Below are 19,910 nucleotides of genomic sequence, written 5' to 3'. Positions count from 1 at the left end.
CAGAGCAGTTAGTATAGGGAGTGGAAAAAACCTAGAAGAAACAGAAACTTGTTAACATCATCTATGGGAAGCAGATATATGAAGGGCATTTTGCACGGAATATTTTCCAATGAATATGCATAACTTTTGGAAAGATCATAAAAATGATTACTACATAAGTATACACAAACACACACACACACAATCTTGTTCCCACTTCATTTGCTCTTCTCTCTCCATAAGGAAAAATGATAAATAGGCCAGTGGAAAGCAGCTCATAATCTCAAGATTACTGAGCTCTGGGCTCAATCAAGGTGAGTTCTCTGGAAGAAATGAGACGGCTTTACACAGCAATAGCCCACGTGTCCCTTGGTGAGCACTGAGCTCTAGCAAGCGCCCTCATTACCTGCTGTGCAGCTCTGTCTCATGGCACAGGTTCAGTATCGCATGAATCAGCTCCAGGATCAGGCAACCTGGACTCCAAGAAAGACAAAAGAAATAATGTGGCCTTGTGTGATGACCCTAATCCCAAGAAAAGGAGAGAAAGCTCTCCAGAGACCAAGAAATTCCCAGGTCTTCCCCACCCACGCTGTCCTTACCGATCTGTTCCCTCACACCATGAGAGTTGTAGCGCCACTTGTGGTAGCTGGGAAGCATCTCCTTTAGCACAAACATCACACACGGCACAAGTCCTTGGCTCTGCGTACTACCGAGCTGACCCTACAAAAAACCATGCTGTGAAGCCTTCTGCCACTTAAAGAAAAGTCATCTAGTGATTAGAGACTTAACTCCAAAATCCACAGACAGGTCGGTCCAAAGGAATCCTGGGTAAGCTTTGGCCATCAGTGAAAAACCAAAACATCAGAACATCCTACTTTAATGGAGCCTAAGTTGTGGGTTTCTTTAGAATAGAAAGTGACTAAAAAGACAATGTGAAAATGTCACAAAAGGCGCCAACATGAAGAAGAGGGATGAAGGCTAAATGTGGACAGAAGGGAGGTACCTTAAACATAAAGGCTATAGGATTTTTGATAATGAAGAATGCCAGCTTCACTGTCACGATCACCAGCTGTCCCCCCTAACCTCAACCCCCTCACTGAAATATGAGAAAGGAGATCTGATACCCCAAATTCTTTGCCCTGATGGTACTTGTTAATTTCAGTTTTCTAAACTTATACCTGAATTTGTATCCCTACCTCTATACACAACTGCTTCTCTTTTTAAGCACTCATTGATTCCTGCAGGCAGGAACTGGGTCAAGTGCTTTCGACACATGACCCTCTCAACCCGACGAGGGAGACACCGTGTATCACTCTTATTTTACAGAGATTATGAGAAATTCTGTACTTGCCCCCAAGGTCATGACAGCTAGGAAGTGGTCAACCTGAAATGTAAACCGAATTCTATCTGACTCCAAAATCTATGCTCTCAACTCATACAGAGTATTTGTCAAACTAAGTTATGATCCATTAGTGGATTATGAAATCAGCATATGGTCACAACTCACTTTAAAAAAGAGGGGGGACTGAGTGAATCTTGTGTAATAACAGTAAATGCTGCGTTGTGAAATTTTGTTTCAGGAATATACATACACACATATATACTAGGAAATGACATACAATGTGCCTGTTACCCTGGGCTACCATCAAAATAGCTCGACGGACACTGCATTACCCACATGGTCTCTTCAGTTCTTTTTTTTTTTTTTTTTTTTTTGAGACAGAGTCTCACTCTGTTGCCCAGGCTAGAGTGAGTGCCGTGGCGTCAGCCTAGCTCACAGCAACCTCAAACTCCTGAACTCAAGCGATCCTCCTGTCTCAGCCTCCCGAGTAGCTGGGACTACAGGCATGCGCCACCATGCCCGGCTAATTTTTTCTATATATATTTTTAGCTGTCCATATAATTTCTTTCTATTTTTAGTAGAGATGGGGTCTCGCTCTTGCTCAGGCTGGTCTCGAACTCCTGAGCTCAAACGATCCGCCCACCTCGGCCTCCCAGAGTGCTAGGATTACAGGCGTGAGCCACCGCGCCCGGCCTCTCTTCAGTTCTAACTCATAAGCTTCCTATTAAATAAATTCACACAATTAATTCACACACTATAGACTGTACTGGTACATATACTCAATGTATTGAAACGGTAAACACCGTAACTTCAGGACAACTGTTCTGTCTACAGACAAGATGACTACAGTAGCCAGGGACAGGGAAACTATTTCAGAATCATCTGCCCAGAACGTACCTTGACAAGGGTGGTGATCAGGCGGAGAAAGGCAATAGTGACCCCATACTCGCCTTGGGGCTGTTCACTATTCATTAGGAGGTTTCCATACCCTCCAGCATTCATCCCCTCCGCACTGCGAAAAGACAGAGAGGTAAAGGGGAAAAAATGATGAAGAAACTTCAGGTTTCAAGAAACTAATCACAGAGCAGTCTTGTTATAGTCTAGATGGCTCAAGCATAAAACAGGAAAGCTCTGCAAGAGCATTAATCAAGCTTATGCCCAGGGTAAACATTAAGAACATGTTTTATTGATGTACAACATCAAGAGATTCAAAGTGAAAAATCAAATGAACATCGAGGAAACATTTTTGTCTTATAAGCAAGAGCCAGCAAGGTGAGAATGCTCAGGTAGTAAGATAGAGCCGGTGCATTAGTAAGTGGTCCCCTGAGCAAGCTCAAGCACCCATGAAAAAAGAAAAAGTACAGAGTTACTGTGGCTTAAGAATGGGATAAGTCCCTGGATCTAGACACCTCTGGATTCTCTAGGCTGGAAAGTAAACTCCCACATACCTACAATGGCAGCAGCTAGATGAGAATCTTTCTTGCTTTCCCACTCTCAGGCTTTAAAGACTATGAGCCATCAGTGCTGCCCTCAGAGGAGAGCAACTCTGGGCCCCATACCCCACCATTTCATTTACCCTGTCCTCACTCACCCTCCTACTTCTGGCCAGAGGGCTGAATAGGCAAGGACTGCACAGAGTAAGTAGACAGGCAAGCTTCCTTAAAACCCATAAAGCTAGGCTAGACCTGAAACATATATGGTTCTCTCTAAGAAATATGCTCTACCCACCGTAGGACCTGGCTCACCTGATCATCTGACTCATGTTGGAAACAGGGTGGGCCACAAATGGTAAAAAACCTGTGTGACGAAGATCAGTCCAGACCTGAGAAGGGAAAAGAAGAGTTAAATATCCACGTATCTTCAGGTATGTCAAGTGTTGCATTTTTTGGCTGTTGGAAAGATTCGATGTCTCACCTTTGCCGGATTCCGGGCAGCCAAAACAGTCAAGCAGTTGACACAAGAAGCAATGACATCTACAGGTGGGGAGATCACTGTTGTTAACCTGGTTGGAGAACAGTGCACTGCACTCAGTAAAATGAATAATACAATTGGTTCTATCACAAATATTTCCCAGTTCTCTCTTCCCAAGTCCTTCATCTCAGCAGGGACATAAAAACAGGAAAGCCCTCAGCTGGGAACAGATACTACACCAGGGCTTCCCACAGAGGAACGCGTGTGGACTTTAACCCAGTGGGTATGTGCCAGGCTCCTCAAAACCAAGAGAATGACTGCTGAGAGCTCTGCCAGGCAGCTCAGGCTTAGCCACAAGAGACTCACCGCTGCAGCAGCATGTAGATGCGGGACGTGATGGGCAGAAGACAGTCTGCTATTGACAAATCAGTACTGATGACCTTATGGACCAGATCAATGATGGGTTTGACTCGCTGGCAGTGCTGAATCACATCTGAGGGGAAAGACAGACTATGCAACCTCATGGCAAACAACTCCTTTAAAATCACAAAATAGAGGACGTTGGTACTTTCAGGGAATCTGCCAACCTCCTCATTTGCCGGCAAATTAATAAACTCCTCTTTCTTCCTCCTCAAACCACTTGTCCTTGTTCTTCTGATGCGGCCTCCAGGACAGGTGCCAAACTTTAGGCAACAGGCATAGGTTTTATCATTATCCTCTCTTGTAGGTAATAAGAAAACTGAGGCTCAGTGATGTTAAGTGTTGCTCCAAATAGATGGTTAGTAAGCGCTGAAGCTCAGATTTGAACCCAGGCAGTCCCACCCTAAATACCATTCTCCTTGTCTTTGTACTGCTAGCCTTGCTAAAAGAGCTTGCTTCTCTAGCTACCTTCTTCCCTGTCCCAGCTCCCCTTGCACCCTCCAAATATTCTTTTTAGCCTCTTCATGTTTTCTACTGGCCTTTCCGGTTCTGCTATGAGGATCTCCTGCTGCTCCCCTGCGGGACTTTCTTGCTGGTTAATAGCCTAAGCCTTGTGAGTAACACTTGCCTCCACATCGCACTGCAGCCAGGTAGCAGAAACCAAAATGGGCCCTGGCTTTCACCAACCAACTTTGCTCTCCTTGCAAATATTTTAGACCATGCTGATTCCTGCCTTTGTGGCTCTCCCTCTCTTCTCTACCATCTGACTACATGCTTAAGTAAGTATGACCTTGGAGTGAATACACTGTTTCCCAAATTTCATTCATTCCCATTTTGTCATGGTTTTTCTTATCTTTGTGTACCACCTAGGGCATTATTTACTCAAAATGTACTTGATTCACTTTTTAAATTCCAGTACATTTATCTTCAACTTTATATTTAGCTTCAATGAAAAAAGAGTACTACTTGTAATTAGAAGTTAAGCATAAAAACAAACATAAGAGAAAAAATAAAATAAAATCACAAGATAATGGCTGGGCATGGTGACTCATGCTAAGAGCTTATAGCACTTTGGGAGGCCAAGGCAGGAGGAGTGCTTGAGGCCAGGATTTTGAGACCAGCCTGAGCAACACAGTGAGATCCTGTCTCTACAAAAAATAGAAAAATTAGCTGGATATGGTGGCATGCGCCTATAGTCCCAGCTACTCAGGAGGCTAAGGCAGGAGGATCGCTTGAGCCCAGGAGTTAGAGGTTGCAGTGAGCTATGATGACACCACTGCACTCTACCCAGGGCAGTAAGAGTGAGACCTAGTCTCAAAAAAAAAGAAAAAAATCACAGAACAGTCTCTGAGACCCAGATAAACAAAACAGACAAATCACAATCTTGATGGTTCTGAATTTTATCTTGAAATTCCTTCAAATCCTCCAAGCATGTGCATCACCCCTACCCCTTCGTGATGTCTCCCAAAATTGACCTTACCTGCAGTTGAAACAACATGAAGCAGCATTTCAATCTCACAGGTAAAGAGGGTCCAGCTGCTATAGGAGTATTCCCAGCGCACCAGGTAAGCCCTGTCATCCAGCATTACTTGGCCCACGGTGCCTTGAGGTATGCGAAGGTTGGTCTGACCCCCTAGGGAGGGAGGAAGAACAACAGTCTAATATCTGAGGACAAATAGGAAGAGGTAACTCCTCTACCAGACACCAATATTTAAACACATCTTGGTGACCAACATTCCTACAGCTTTTTCTATTTAAAAAAAAACCCAAAACTCTCGTGATCTGAAGAAATGACTTTCCACATGTCTGAAAATCAGATGAGCGCAGAGAGTGGTTTTCTATTCAAATGATGGTTACAGAAAGCCCACAGATCACTGGGTGAATCAGTGGTAATACCAGGACTAGAACAGTAAGGCTGTTCCCTCTTTATTTTACTCCTTGAGAAGCTGGCATATACATGAACCTAAAAGCAGTAACTGGTCACTCTAACACACTCACTGCCAATAAGAAAAATTGTTGCAACCTTTCTCTACAACTTAATTGGGTACAATCTATCAAACATTAAAAAAAAATTTTTTTTTTTTTTTTTTTTTTTTTTGAGACAGAGTCTCGCTCTGTTGCCCAGGCTAGAGTGCCGTGGCGTCAGCCTAGCTCACAGCATCCTCAAACTCCTGGGCTCAAGCAATCCTTCTGCCTCAGCCTCCTGAGTAGCCGGGACTACAGGCACGTGCCACCCACCATGCCCGGCTAATTTTTTCTATATATTTTTAATTGTCTGCCTATTTTTAGTAGAGATGGGGTCTCACTCTTGCTCAGGCTGATCTCAAACTCCTGACTTCAAGCGATCCTCCTGCCTCGGGCTCCCAGAGTGCCAGGATTACAGGTGTGAGCCACTGCGGCCAGCCAAAAAATTTTTTTTAATTGTGGTAAAATAGACATGCCATAAAATTTATCATTTTGACCAAGGGTACAGTTCAGTGGCATTAAGTACATTTACATTGTTGTACACCACCACCACCATCTATCACAGGACTTTTTCCATCTTGCAAAACTAAAACTCTGTATCCATTAATCAATAATTTCCCCATTCTCTCAAACTCCCAGCCCTTGGCAACCACCGTTCTGTTTTCCGTCTCTATGAATTTGACTACTCTAAGTACCTTATATGAGTAGAATCATACAGTATTTGTCATTTTGTGACTAGCTTATTTCACTTAAGTAAAATATCAAGGTTCATCCATGTTGTAGTAGGCATCAAAATTTCCTTTCTTTTTAAAGGCTAAATATTATAATATTCCATTTTATGTATATACCACATTTTATTTATTCATTCATCTGTCAATGGGAATCTATTCAAAATTTCTACTGTCTATATAACCCTTTTGCTCAAAAATCCCACTTTGGGGATTCTATCTACTTAAAATAAAAGCACCAGTATATATATTGGGTATGCATGTACCCAATGCAGCAGTGTTATTTGTAGTGGCAAAACACAAATATCTTTCTCCTTTAGAAGGAGAAAGATAAAAAATTATGAAACATCAAGGATAATTCAGTAGTTACTAAAATGTATGCGTCAGAGTCATATGTAACAAAATCAACTTGCAGAATGAGTTGTCAGAGTATACAGAAATATGTGAAAGGACGTACACCAAATTCTTAACATCCATTATCTGGTGGAGAAAGGACTGAGAGATTAACTTTTTAAAATATATCTCTGCGTTATTTACCTTGTTACAATGAACATGCATTATTTTAGAAATCAATCTAATGATTTCTAAAGAGAAACTGACTCTAATTACTTATCAATGAATCAACATAATGGCTGGAGAGAAGAACTGCTTTAAAGGCACCTCATATGAAAGAATGAAAACAATAATGAGGTTTAAATATAGGCTGCCATACAAGGGGCTAATGCACCAAGGATCTCTTTATCTTACCAAGAGGGTAAAGTAGTTTGGGTGTTTGTCTCCGCCAAAGTGTTCCATCTTCATGGGAGATCACATCATGGGGCTTGTGCTTATAAAGCTCATTGTAGAAAGACATCTTATCTAAGAAACTATACACCTGCCGACACACAGAAAGAAACCATCACACATTCAGCTCTGGGACATGCAAGGAGGTCCCCATCTGCTCTTCTGCTCTTTCAGCCAGATTCTTAACTTCTTACAAGCCCACGACTATGATTACTCTTGGAATTGCCTTCTGTCCTCCTTGCCAAATCTTCACCATGCTTTAACACCCAACTCAAGTCCCCCTTACTTCACAGGGACAGTTGTCTCTCCTGAACAGTATGGTCTTTACTGCTCAAATGACATTTACTATATACTCTACCTGGTTATTAACTATTTATTTCTTATATATATAATTCTTGTCCAACTAGATATTAAGAAGCTTTATACTTGGTCTTACTCCTATAGTATCTATAATAGGTACTTAATAAAAAGATTTTTATTTAATTTTATAGAATTGAGACACTATCTTTGGCATCTCTCATTCAACTTCAGACTAACTCCTGTCGAGGAAGTGGAACTGCAACATGGAAAACAAAAAGAAATCCTTATGAATGGTGCAAAAAATATCTCCTATTCTCTTTAGGTATCTGACTGAACAGCTTACCTTTTTGGCAGTGGACTTCCCTGATACAAGGGCTCGGAGCAATTGCAGGAGTGGGGAAAGTAGATGGGGAAACATTCCACATACACTGTCCAGAATGATCCCAAGACCAGAGGTTGGCTCCTATGGTAGAAAGGCAGAAGTCACTGATCTTCACATTATCCACAAATTAACTTATCTTCAAATTGTCCAGCAATCGTAAGAAAAAAAACAGACTTATTCATCATCTGGACTTTGAGGTTTGAGGCTATGGCCAATGCTAAGACAATTACTGGTGAAAAATTGTTCTCTCCAAAGCCAAATTCTCATTAGAACCTATTACAGGCCGGGCGCGGTGGCTCATGCCTGTAATCCTAGCACTCTGGGAGGCCGAGGCGGGTGGATCGCTCAAGGTCAGGAGTTCGAGACCAGCCTGAGCAAGAGCAAGACCCCGTCTCTACTAAAAATAGAAAGAAATTATATGGACAACTAAAAATATATATATAGAAAAATTAGCCGGGCATAGTGGCGCATGCCTGTAGTCCCAGCTACTCAGGAGACTGAGGCAGGAGGATCACTTGAGCCCAGGAGTTTGAGGTTGCTGTGAGCTAGGCTGACGCCACGGCACTCACTCTAGCCTGGGCAACAAAATGAGACTCTGTCTCAAAAAAAAAAAAAAAAAAAAGAACCTATTACAACATTCTGGCAACTCCTAAGATATAGTTAAAATCCCCTAATAGAACTTTCAAGAGCTGCACAAACACTGGTGCCTAAGAGACTGCCAATGTGAAACAAGAATTGGTAGGTTGCTGGCTGGGTGCAGTGGCTCACGCCTGTAATTCTAGCACTCTGGGAGGCCGAAGTGGGAGGATCGCTCAAGGTCAGGAGTTCAAGACCAGCTTGAGCAAGAGTGAGACCCCCATCTCTACTAAAAATAGAAAGAAAATAGCTGGACAACTAAAAATATATAGAAAAAATTAGCCGGGCATGGTGGTGTATGCCCGTAGTACTAGCTACTCCAGAGGCTGAGGCAGAAAAATCGCTTCAGCCCAGGAGTTTGAGGTTGCTGTGAGATAGCCTGATGCCACGGCACTGTAGCCCAGGCAACAGAGTGAGACCATGTCTCAAAAAAAAAAAAAAAAGAAAAGATTAGTAGGTTGCAGAATGGGAGACAGAAAAAAAAAAAAAAAGACTTGGTGGTAGGACAGGTAACACACTAGTTAATGATTTGGGCTGCAGACTCAAGTCAGCCAAAACCCGTCTCTCTCTAGCTGTGTGACCCTGATAAGCATATCACTTCACATCTCTAAATATCACTTGTCATCATATAAAAATTGGTGACAGTAATAGTATCTACTTCACAGATTTTTATAAAGATTGAGAAAATATACATAAATGCTTAGTCTAAAACCTATCACAAAACAAGTGTTGGATAAATTCTTTTGCTCCAGAGAATGTCACACATTGACCCTCTCTCACATACTTACTGTTCCCCAGAATAGTTCTGGAAGAGAAGGGTCTGCCAGGACTTCACATGCTGTGTCAATTACATCCTGTTGGAGGAGGGGAGAAAACAGTTCATTTTCCCTAGTTGAACCAGTCTTTTTTTATTGTATTCTGTTGAAATAAAAACACCATAGACACCTTCATATACGCCTAAAAGAACTCTGGGTTTAAAAAGTAAGATTATACCCTGCCAAGGGGATGTTTTGTGTCTGACATATGATGTTAGACAAATTTACCTCTCTAAACTTCAAATGTTTTATTTGTAAAATAAGGACAATAATATCTGCTTCAGAGTATTGCAGTAAGGATTAAATGATAATGTATGGAGAAGTGGACTGTAAATTCAAAAATGCAACGTAAATGTAAGATGTTACCAGGCTCAACTAGATAGTCCTCCTAGAGGGTAAGAATAATGTCTTTTAAATTTTTTTGTCCTCAGCACCTAGCATAGAGCTTAGCACATACTGGAAACCTAATGAACGCTTACAGAATGATTTTTTTAAAAAAATCCAAGTACGAGAACTCCTAAAACCCCAATATGTTAATATCAATTCTCCAAGTGCAAGGTAAGGTCCAAATGTAACCAGAATTTACCCAGAGTACCCAAAGCTTATTCTATAACCCCTAGGATAGACCTTTGCAAATTGAGTCTTTAACACCAAACTCACTTCTTTCCAATAAGAAATTTTCATTTTTTATTAATCAATTTACAAAACAAGTCATTAAAAATTAACCCCATGGGCCAGGCACAGTGCCTCATGCCTATAACCCCAGCACTTCGGGAGGCAAAGGCAGGACAATTACTTGAGGCCAGGAGTTCAAGATCAGCCTAGGCAACATAGCAAGACCCCATCTCTAGAAAAAATTAAAAAATTAGCCAGGCATGTTGGCACACACCTGTACTCCCAGCTATAGGAGAAGGTGAGGCGGGAAGATGGTTTGAGCCTAGGAGTTCAAGCCTATAGTGAGCTGTGATTGTGCCACTGCACTATAGCCTGGGTGACAGAGTAAGACCCTGTCTGAACAAACAAAAAAAAAAAAAAAAGAAAAAAGAAAAGAAGAAATGTGGCAAGTGCAATTGAGGAACTGAGAATTTAATTTTAGTTAATTTAAATTTAAATGGCCACATGTGGCTTATGGCTACCATAATCGACAGCACAGTTACAGACTAAAAGAAACTTGAAAGACTTATCAACCTATTACAATGTGTGGACCTTATTTAGATCCTAATCCAAACAAGCAAACTTATGACAAATTTATAACATGTAAGCCAGGGGTGGTGGCTCTGCCTGTAATCCTAGCACTCTGGGAGGCCAAGGCGAGAGGATCGCTTGAGCTCAGGAATGCGAGACCAGCCTGAGCAAGAGTGAGACCCCGTCTCCACTAAAAATAGTAAAAATTAGCCAGGTGTGATGGTGCACGCCTATATTCCCAGCTATTCAGGAGGCTGGGGCAGGAGGATCCCTAGGAGTTTGAGGTTGCTGTGAGCTAGGCTGACTCCATGGCACTCTAGCCCAGACAACAGAGTAAGACTCTGTCTCAAAAAAGAAAAAATATATATATATAACATTTATAAGACAATTGGAAATTTGAACCTTGACTTGATATTTGAAGACCCTGGTTTTTTTGGCGTGATAATAGTTGTAAACTTAAGTTTTACTGAAATAGTCAATAGATTAAGTGATGTCTGGCATTTACTTCAAAATAATCAAGGAGGGAAAGGACAGAAATGAAATAAGATTAGTCATAAGTTATTAACTGTTGGAAGCTGGTGATGGGATACTGAGGGTTCGTCACACAATTCTGTGTTCTTTGGTGTAAATTGAAATGTTTCATTTTAAAAAACGTTGCAGGACATTTATTGGTACCAACACATATCTAGAACAGATGAACCACAGAGTAAAGAAACGATGACACAAAACAGTATATACATTGTGATTCCATTTTTAGAGAAGAATTAGTATATTTTCATGTATGTACATGTATAAAAACTGGAAAGGAACACATCAAAATGTTAAGAAGTTATCCTGTGTGATGAGATTATACTTTTTTCTTTTTTTTATCAGCATTTCCTCTTTTTCCTATAATTAACATGTACTATTTGTATAATGGTAAATGAAAACGAAGAGCAGAAAACCAATTAACACATGAGGTAAACTATATCAGATCTGACGTATTTTAGGGACTTGATTGCAAAGCTGAACAGTACTATAGTCAGCTTCATGAAAGCCCAACACCAACCTGCTGATTGCCCAGTGTGTGCAGCTCCAGCGAGGTGAGAACGAAAGAGAGGAGTCCATAGACACACATGCATGCAGTGCTGGTGGTACACTGGAATGGCAAAGGAGTCAGTGAATAATTCTCAATAACAACTCTTCCCCAGATTCAGCTAATCCTGTTGCATTAATATAGTCCTTGTAATACCAGGACATTATAATGAAAAAAAGATATATACAGTCCTTGTAAACAAATGGGAAGGGAATCTGAAGCTTCATAATTTTCCTAATTTAGTTACAAGATTAGGGATAAAAGAGGAAGCGGGAACCACAAATATTACAACACACTCAAGAATAAAGGCTGGTCACGGTGGCTCACGCCTGTAATCCTAGCACTCTGGGAGGCCAAGGCGGTGAACTGCTTGAGTTCAGGAGCTCAAGACCAACCTAAATCCTAGCACTCTGGGAGGCCGAGGTGGGCGGATCATTTGAGCTCAGGAGTTCGAGACCAGCCTGAGCAAGAGCGAGACCCCATCTCTACTAAAAATAGAAAGAAATTATATGGACAGCTAAAAATATATATAGAAAAAATTAGCCGGGCATGGTGGCGCGTGCCTGTAGTCCCAGCTACTCGGGAGGCTGAGACAGGAGGATCGCTTGAGCCCAGGAGTTTGAGGTTGCTGTGAGCTAGGCTGACGCCACGGCACTCACTCTAGCCTGGGCAACAGAGTGAGACTCTGTCTCAAAAAAAAAAAAAAAGAAAAGAAAAAGAGAAAAAAAAGACCAGCCTAAGCAAGAGCGAGACCTCGTCTCTACGAAAAATACAAAAAATTAGCCAGGTACATGCCTGTAGTCACAGCTACTTGGGAGGCTGAGACAGGAGGATCGCTTGAACCCAGGAGTTTGAGGTTGCTGTGAGCTAGGCTGACGCCACAGTACTCGCCCAGGCAACAGAGCAAGACTGTCTCAAAAAAAGAAAAGAAAAGAAAAGGAAAAAAAAAGGAACTATTTTTAAAATGATCAAAGTTTGTGTGGGGAAGAAGAAAACCATATCCAGCCTAGAGAAAGAATAAAGAGTCAATATGTCCTGATACAAACTGATATAGCACCTGAACTGCCACCAAGATAAACCCAACAGTGCTAATGAGGGGAGCCTGCTGGCTCAGGTTTCTTTTCTTTTTAAAATAGACTTTATTTTTTAGAGCAATTTTAGGTTCACAGCAAAACTGAGCAGAAAGTAGAGATTTCCAATACACCCACTGGCTCCACACATGAATAGCGCTCCCATTATCAACATCCCCCACCGAAGTGCTACAGAGTGTTACAACTAATGAACCTACATTGACATTATCATTACCATCCAAAGTTCATAGTTTACATAAGGGTTCGCTCTGGGTGTCGTACAATCTATGAGTTTGGACAAGTATAATGACGTGTATCCGCTATCATAGAATCATGCAGAGCAGTTTCATTGCCCTAAAAATTCTGTGTGCTCTATTCACCCTTCACTACCCTCTAACTCCTGACAAGCACTGATATTTTACTGTCTCCGTAGTTTTGCTTTCTTAAGAATGCCCTACAGTTGGAATCACACACTACAAAGGCTTTTCAGATTTGCCTGTTTCACTTAGTAATATGCATTTAAGTTTCTTCCATCTCTTTTCATGATTCAATAGCTCTTTTTTTTTTTCCAAGAGACCCAACAGAAAGAAATGAGAAAACAGCTCATTTCTTTTCAGCAATGACTAGAATATTCTACAATCTGGATGTACCACAGTTTATTTATACCTACACTGAAGGACATCTTAACTGCTTCCAAGTTCTGGCAATTATGAATAAAGCTGCTGTAAACATCTGTGTACAGGTTTTTATGTGGACATAAGTTTTTAACTCCTTTGCATAAATACCAAGGAGCACAATTACTGAATCTGAGGTTTCATTTTTCAGCACGTGAAAATAAGCTGACTAAACCATGCTGCTGAAATTAAACCCCTACACAAGACTCAAGAGAATTTCTAATTCATCTTGCTACAGTTGAATAAGTCCCCAGAAAAAGATTTCTCCAGTCAAAATGGCCAAAGCTATCTTCAGAAGATAAACTTCACTGGCAAAGAGTCAGACATAATGAGTTCAAACTATATCTACTACTTACTGGCTGTTACTGTTGCTTTGGGCAAATTTTATCTCCCTGAGTCTCAATTTCCTAATGTATAAAACAGGATTATAATCCTTAACACAAAGAAGTGTTATAAAGATTAAATAAGATAACGTTCAGAAAGTGCTGGGCAGTGTCTGTCTGGTCATAGCAAATGCTCTATAAAGGTTAGTTACGACATTATCTCCATTATCCACTTTACCACTGCAATTATTACACTATTATCATGCTCCTGCCTGCTCTTTGACAATTCTCACGCTCAACCACCAAGAGCCTTAGACTCACATCATTTCCCCCACTGGCAAGTGACCGGAGCAGTCGGGTCAAGTACTGAAATACATTCAGCTGGATGGCCGTACCACCTATCTTCCGGACCACACTGCTTGTCTCTTCTGGGTTCAGGGTATGACGGAGAAGAGCCCAGGCCAAAAGCACTGGGGCATGATGTGAAATGTCCCCGAAGGTCAACATCAAACGGTCCATATCCTAACGAGAGGAGAAAACACATCTGTCTCCAAACAGAAAGGGTCAAGATTCCTCAACCAGATTCTTCATCATGCTTAATAAACCCTTCAACCATCCAGAGTAGCCTCTCTCTCCCATTCTGATATCTCACTCTTCTCAAACCCCCAGCAACCTCACTAACAAACCCTTCAATTACTCTTTCCTTTACCCACAAATTTTTTCTACTGATTTTAAATAATCTAGGCCAGGCATGATGGTTCATGCCTATAATCCTAGCACTCTGGGAGGCCAAGGCAGGAGGATCACTGGAGGTCAGGAGTTCAAGACCAGCCTCATCAAAAGCGAGACCCCATCTCTACTAATAATAGAAAGAAAATTAGCTGGACAACTAAAAATAGAAAAAATTAGCTGGGCGTAGTGGTGCATGCCTGTAGTCCCAGCTACTAGGGAGGCTGAGGCAGCAGGATTGCTTGAGCCCAGGAGTCTGAGGTTGTTGTGAACTAGGCTAATACCACGGCACTGTAGCCCAGGCAACAGAGCAAGACTCTGTCTCAAAAAAAAAAAAAAAAAAAAAAAAAAAGTCTAATTTAAGATTATAAAATACATATTCAAACGCAGATTCGCTAGAAATTTTACCCTGATCCTTCTTGAACTTTCTGTGATCTCTCCTCATTTTCTCTCTTTCTAGCCATCCCATCTCAATGTTTTCCCCTCTTCTTTCACAGGCCCCATAAATGAAGACAATCCCCACGGTTTTGTCCAAAGGCCTCTTTTGTCCTTATACTATCCCCGTGAGTGACTCACTCTCAGAGATTCAATTATCACCTCTGTACAGATGACTGACAAATCTGAGATTTCTTCTGGACTCTATAATCCAGAACCTCCACAACACTGAACAATGTAGAATTATACATGACTGAAAATTTTATGCAGCAGGATAGTTCAGTGGTTAAAAATACACTATTAACTATAAACTGTCTGAAAAAAAGAAAAGATGCTATTCCAAGTTTACCTGACAAATAAGCCCATCTTGGGCAAACTGGTGCAGTTCTCTTCTGTCATCCAAAGCACACTTATGTAAAGACTCAATATCCATGCCTTCCACAAGGATTAGGGCACTGAAGTAGCTGGAAAGAAAAATGGTATTACAGTGTCACATATGCTGCTCTGAAACTCACTGGAGACTGAGTTGTAAGAAACTTCATTATCAAAAAAATTACTGAGTTACTAAACATTCTTTTTTCATGATAAGTCTTCTATATCTAACATGTATCTTTATACTTCCAGTATATCTCAATTTGACTGGTCACATTTCAAGTGGTCCATAGTCACATGTAGCTTGCACCTACCATACTGGGCAGTGTAGATCTAGTACTTAAGGTTTCTATGGCTACCAGTTTTACCTGACCCAGGTGAATTGCCTCATTTCTCAAGTGTATATCTTTGCTCATAGAGGGAACAGGCCCCCAAACGTGGATATATCCATAGATTTTCTCCATAGAGAAAAAATGAGAAATTTAAAATCCATAGACCATGACCTCAGAGAGGTCAGACAGCACATATGCCTTATTTATCACTATCTTCTTAGCATAGTGCCTGGCCTGCAATAGTTGTTCAACAAATTTCTACTGACTGGATGAACTCCTTAGATGAAGACTGTAACTAAAAAAGCAGAATACAATACTTATTTTCAGAGAAGAACATGTGCCTCTCAACCCCAGTTTTTATTCCCTACCTGAACAGGAACGTGGCAGTACAGCCACCTATTTCCCATCCATTAAATGAAAAGTACACCTACCCCCTCACCCTTTAAAGAACCACTACAGTATCAGTGCTCTACGCATCATACAAGTTCTATGACCTTTAATTCATTCAGACTTACCCGATTCGATCTACAAAAGGATCCATGGTCTCATCCACCAGGTGCCTATTGGTCTGCCTACTACCAAATCCTTGCTCTTTAAACATCTTCGTTAATATGAGCAGGTCACTAGGTGCCATCTCAAAGTATGCATAATAAAGGAAAATAATTTCTAGCAGCATGGACTGTTCCCGAAGGCACTGAATAAACCAGCGAGACACCTGGCGCTCAGTCTGTACGACCAGTTAAGAAAAAAATGGGAGAGGAATAAAGTGATATTAAAAACCATATTTAAAATTTTTTAAAGTTATTTTTACACTTGATCTTAGCCAAAAGTCTGAGAAATAATGAAGTTATTTTTATTAGCTAACACGGGCACATGACAGAAAATTCAAAAAGTATAAAAATAGAGTGAAAAAAGGTCTCCCGCCCTATAATTCCTATTGCTCAGTCATGCAAACCTCTCCCCAGAAGCAACCACTGTTAAGAGATATTTCTCTCTTTTCAGCAATATGCCATACATATTAAATCATTCATTCTATATGCTATCTATCTCTAAACCAAATCGACATATTATATAAACCATTCAGCACCTTATCTTTTTCACTTAACAATGTATGTTAAAGATTATTTCCTATAACAGTATATTGAGAATTTCCTTATTTCCCATCCCTTTTTATACGTGCAGAGTAATCCATTATGTGGATATGCCACAGATTATTCCATCAGTCCTCTCATTATTTTTAATATTGCATAGTACTCCATGTAAATGCCACAATTTATTTTAACTAGACCACCTGGATGGGCATTTAGGTTATTACCAATCTTTTGCTAATAAAATCATACTATACAATCGATAGAATAACCAGATAAAAAAATCAGCAAAGAAAATCTGAACAATCTTGACCTGACTGATATTTACAGAATACCACACTCAACTACTGCCAAACACACATTTTTTCAAGTGTACATGGTTCATTCATCAAGAAAGATCATATGGTGGGCTACAAACTATGAGTCAATAAATTTTAAAAGGCTAACACAATACAGAATGTGTTCTCTGATCATTAACAGCATAAAATAAAAAACTGATAAAATAAGATAGCTAAGAAAAATAGCCTATGTTTGAAAATTAAACTACATATTTGTAAATAACACAAGTCAATGAAAATCATAAGGAAAACTACAAACTATTTTGAAGTAAATGATAATGAAAATATAGTATTTCAAAATTTGAGGGATGCAGCTAAAATCAGTGCTTAAAGCAAAGTTTCAGTCTTTATAAAGCTCTATATATTACATTATACATGAGCCTTTTTATTCTATTCAATATTTAAATAGTTACTGCCTGTGTTTTTATTGACATGTTTTAATAAGAATGTATTATTTTCAAAATAAAAAGGTCATGCTATAATCTATAAATGCAAATTGGTTAGAATTTAGGATAAAATACTCAGACTAGTGTCCCACACTTAATAGAAAATGATAATAAAGAAGATGAAACCTTAGGTTTAGAGTTCCATTAACCACCAAGAGAGGCCGGGCGAGGTGGCTCACACCTGTAATCCCAGCACTTTGGGAGGCCGAGGCAGGAGGATTGCTTGAGGTCAGGAGTTCAAGACCACCCTCAGCAAGAGCGAGACCCTGTCTCTACAAAAAATTAAAAAATTAGCCTGGTGTGGTAGCGTATGCCTGTAGTCCCAGCTACCTGGGAGGCTGAGGCAGGAGGATTGCTTGAGCCCACAAGTTTGAGGTTGCTGTGAGCTAGGCTAACACCATGGCACTCTAGCCCGGGCAATAGAGCAAGACTTTGTCTCAAAAAAAGAAAAAAAAAAAAACCACTAAGAGATTATTTTACGAAGTGAAAGTAAAGTAACAGGATGAAGTCAAAGGAAAAGGCCAGAATTAAGTACCATTAATTAAAGTCATCAATGTTTTCATTTGTATGGCATATTTAAATTTTTCTGAAGAATGATAATCTATACATGTTTTATGTTAAAAAATGAGTAATTTAACCTGGAACTCTATGAGCAAGGGTATAAAATTCTCCTAAGAGTTACAGGAAAGCACAGTAACCACATACCATGAGATTTCCATGTGTCTCCCATGTTGGTGCTTCAGTTTTATAAAGCTCTTCAAACTGCTGTCTGTATTTTGAAACTAGTTCTTTTTCCAATTTGTCAACACAGTCTGCATATTCAACCTCAAAAAAAATCAAAACAGAGTAACTTATACCTAGACTGAACGGTAAATATTCAAATTAGTATGAATAAAATTATTTAAAAGGTTGGATAATACAGGGTAAAGAGAACCAAGACAACTAAACAAGCTTACTCTATAGGGGTGTCTTTCATCTTGGAAATAAGTGAGAAGGTGTAAGACACAACGAAGAATACATGTTCTTTCTTCGTAGTAATAATCTGCAATCTGAGAAAAATCCAAAGATTCAAAATCAGTTACTCATCTTTGTACAGAAGATATTCAATTTTAAATTTATTGATAATCAGATCATGTAAAGATGTGAATGAAAAAATTCAATCTATATAAATAAGCAACAAAGAAATACAAACATATTCAATTAGCCCAAAAGAAAGCAAAAGACCTTCATAAACCAGGATATAAGTTAAGTCATACAGGATGAATAGAATTATTACTTAATAATATAAACAAGTTTCAAAAAATGTTTTCTAGCACGATTTTTCAGAACATTCAAGTAAACACAGTGCTATAAACTGACAGGCCAAACACACAAAAACAAATAAAAAACACCACTGATATAGGTCCTAACTGCTTATAACTAATGTACTTCATTCTCACTAAATATCACGTAGGAAACTTCTGCAGAAGTCACAGTCAAATTCCATTTTAAAACGAGATCCTAAGTGAGAAGGTTGCTGGAGGAGGGCTGGGGAATAAAGAAATACAAATTAATCCTGTTGGATTTAGACCTAGAGAAAAAATAGTTCTCACTACCAGTAGCTGAAGAATCTCCTGGGGAAAAACTTCTTAGCTGGGTCCAGTGGACAAAAGCATCTTGTTTCACAAGTTAGTTAATAAACTTCTTCATTAAGATCTCAACGCTTACCCAACAGAAGAGTTTTAGCAATGCTCAGGAAAACAAGGTCAAGAAGCCGTCACCCAATTTTACATCAAAGAATAGAAATGGCGACTACTACTGACCTTCAGGATTAAGGCCTGGCTCTGTCTCTCATCTTGCAGTACCGTCTGAAGAAAAACAGAGTAGTCAAAAAGCCATCTTACAGGCAAAACTCAATTAACAAAGAAAAAGATACACATCTTCACTTCTTCCTTCAAGATTATAACTACACATTTGTTTCTGTAAATGTTTTTCACCTTTTTTACCTAAAGTGTATCCAAACTTGTGCTCAAATCCCTGCCCCTCTCCTCTGGCCTCAGTTTCCTCATACATAAAATGAGGGGCTGGGTAAGCTGGACATTCTCTCAAATCTTTTTCACCTTTGATATCCTAAGATTCTATGATTAACATGTCAATCTTTGACTTCTCCACCCCTCCAAATATGAGGACAGATTTCAGCTTAAGTCTATGTTCTTTTTCAAGCCTTTAGAAAGTCTTTCCTGAGAAAGGCTGTATCTGATCACCTACCTCTGTTAAAAGAATTGGTGCCACACCCTAAAGTATCTAAAACCAACAAGGAAAAAGGCTAAAGGCAGCAGAAAGGAGCTGGACACAACCACAAACCTTCAGTGAGTCCCGAGTACCCCTATAATCCTCTTGAAGGTAACACTGGAGTAACTGCACACTCTGTTCTTCATCAAGACCCTGAAATACAGAGGTTTTAAAGTGAAGAGCAGCCACCTCAGCTCAGAAACCACACATAGGATGCAAAGCATTCTAAAGATTTGTGCACTGGAATGAACACTGGATTTAAATTAAAAAAAAATTTCTTTTCAAAGATTTCATATAACAGCAATTTTGAT

At 39.9% G+C, this 19,910-nt stretch overlaps 1 protein-coding gene across 1 annotated transcript in view; it reads right to left on the bottom strand.

The window, feature by feature from the left end:
- The window catches only part of NUP188 (nucleoporin 188), a 46,703-nt gene that overhangs the window by 14,436 nt on the left and 12,357 nt on the right, over positions 1–19,910 (bottom strand). Inside the window, exons 5-22 of the mRNA XM_069476917.1 lie at positions 19,672–19,752; positions 19,131–19,175; positions 18,285–18,377; positions 18,034–18,153; positions 15,972–16,183; positions 15,102–15,216; positions 13,910–14,110; positions 11,495–11,584; positions 9,235–9,300; positions 7,772–7,891; positions 7,093–7,219; positions 5,133–5,285; positions 3,599–3,725; positions 3,236–3,323; positions 3,067–3,143; positions 2,219–2,333; positions 579–699; positions 386–452 (exon numbers count right to left, since the gene is read on the bottom strand). Of these exons, the coding sequence (XP_069333018.1) occupies positions 386–452; positions 579–699; positions 2,219–2,333; positions 3,067–3,143; positions 3,236–3,323; positions 3,599–3,725; positions 5,133–5,285; positions 7,093–7,219; positions 7,772–7,891; positions 9,235–9,300; positions 11,495–11,584; positions 13,910–14,110; positions 15,102–15,216; positions 15,972–16,183; positions 18,034–18,153; positions 18,285–18,377; positions 19,131–19,175; positions 19,672–19,752 (2,018 nt within the window). The remainder of the gene's footprint in view (positions 1–385; positions 453–578; positions 700–2,218; positions 2,334–3,066; positions 3,144–3,235; positions 3,324–3,598; positions 3,726–5,132; positions 5,286–7,092; positions 7,220–7,771; positions 7,892–9,234; positions 9,301–11,494; positions 11,585–13,909; positions 14,111–15,101; positions 15,217–15,971; positions 16,184–18,033; positions 18,154–18,284; positions 18,378–19,130; positions 19,176–19,671; positions 19,753–19,910) is intronic.

The sequence above is a fragment of the Eulemur rufifrons genome, chromosome 7 (genome assembly GCF_041146395.1).
Source record: "Eulemur rufifrons isolate Redbay chromosome 7, OSU_ERuf_1, whole genome shotgun sequence".
Lineage (NCBI taxonomy): Eukaryota > Metazoa > Chordata > Mammalia > Primates > Lemuridae > Eulemur > Eulemur rufifrons.
This window is presented reverse-complemented; position numbering and strand designations above follow the sequence as displayed.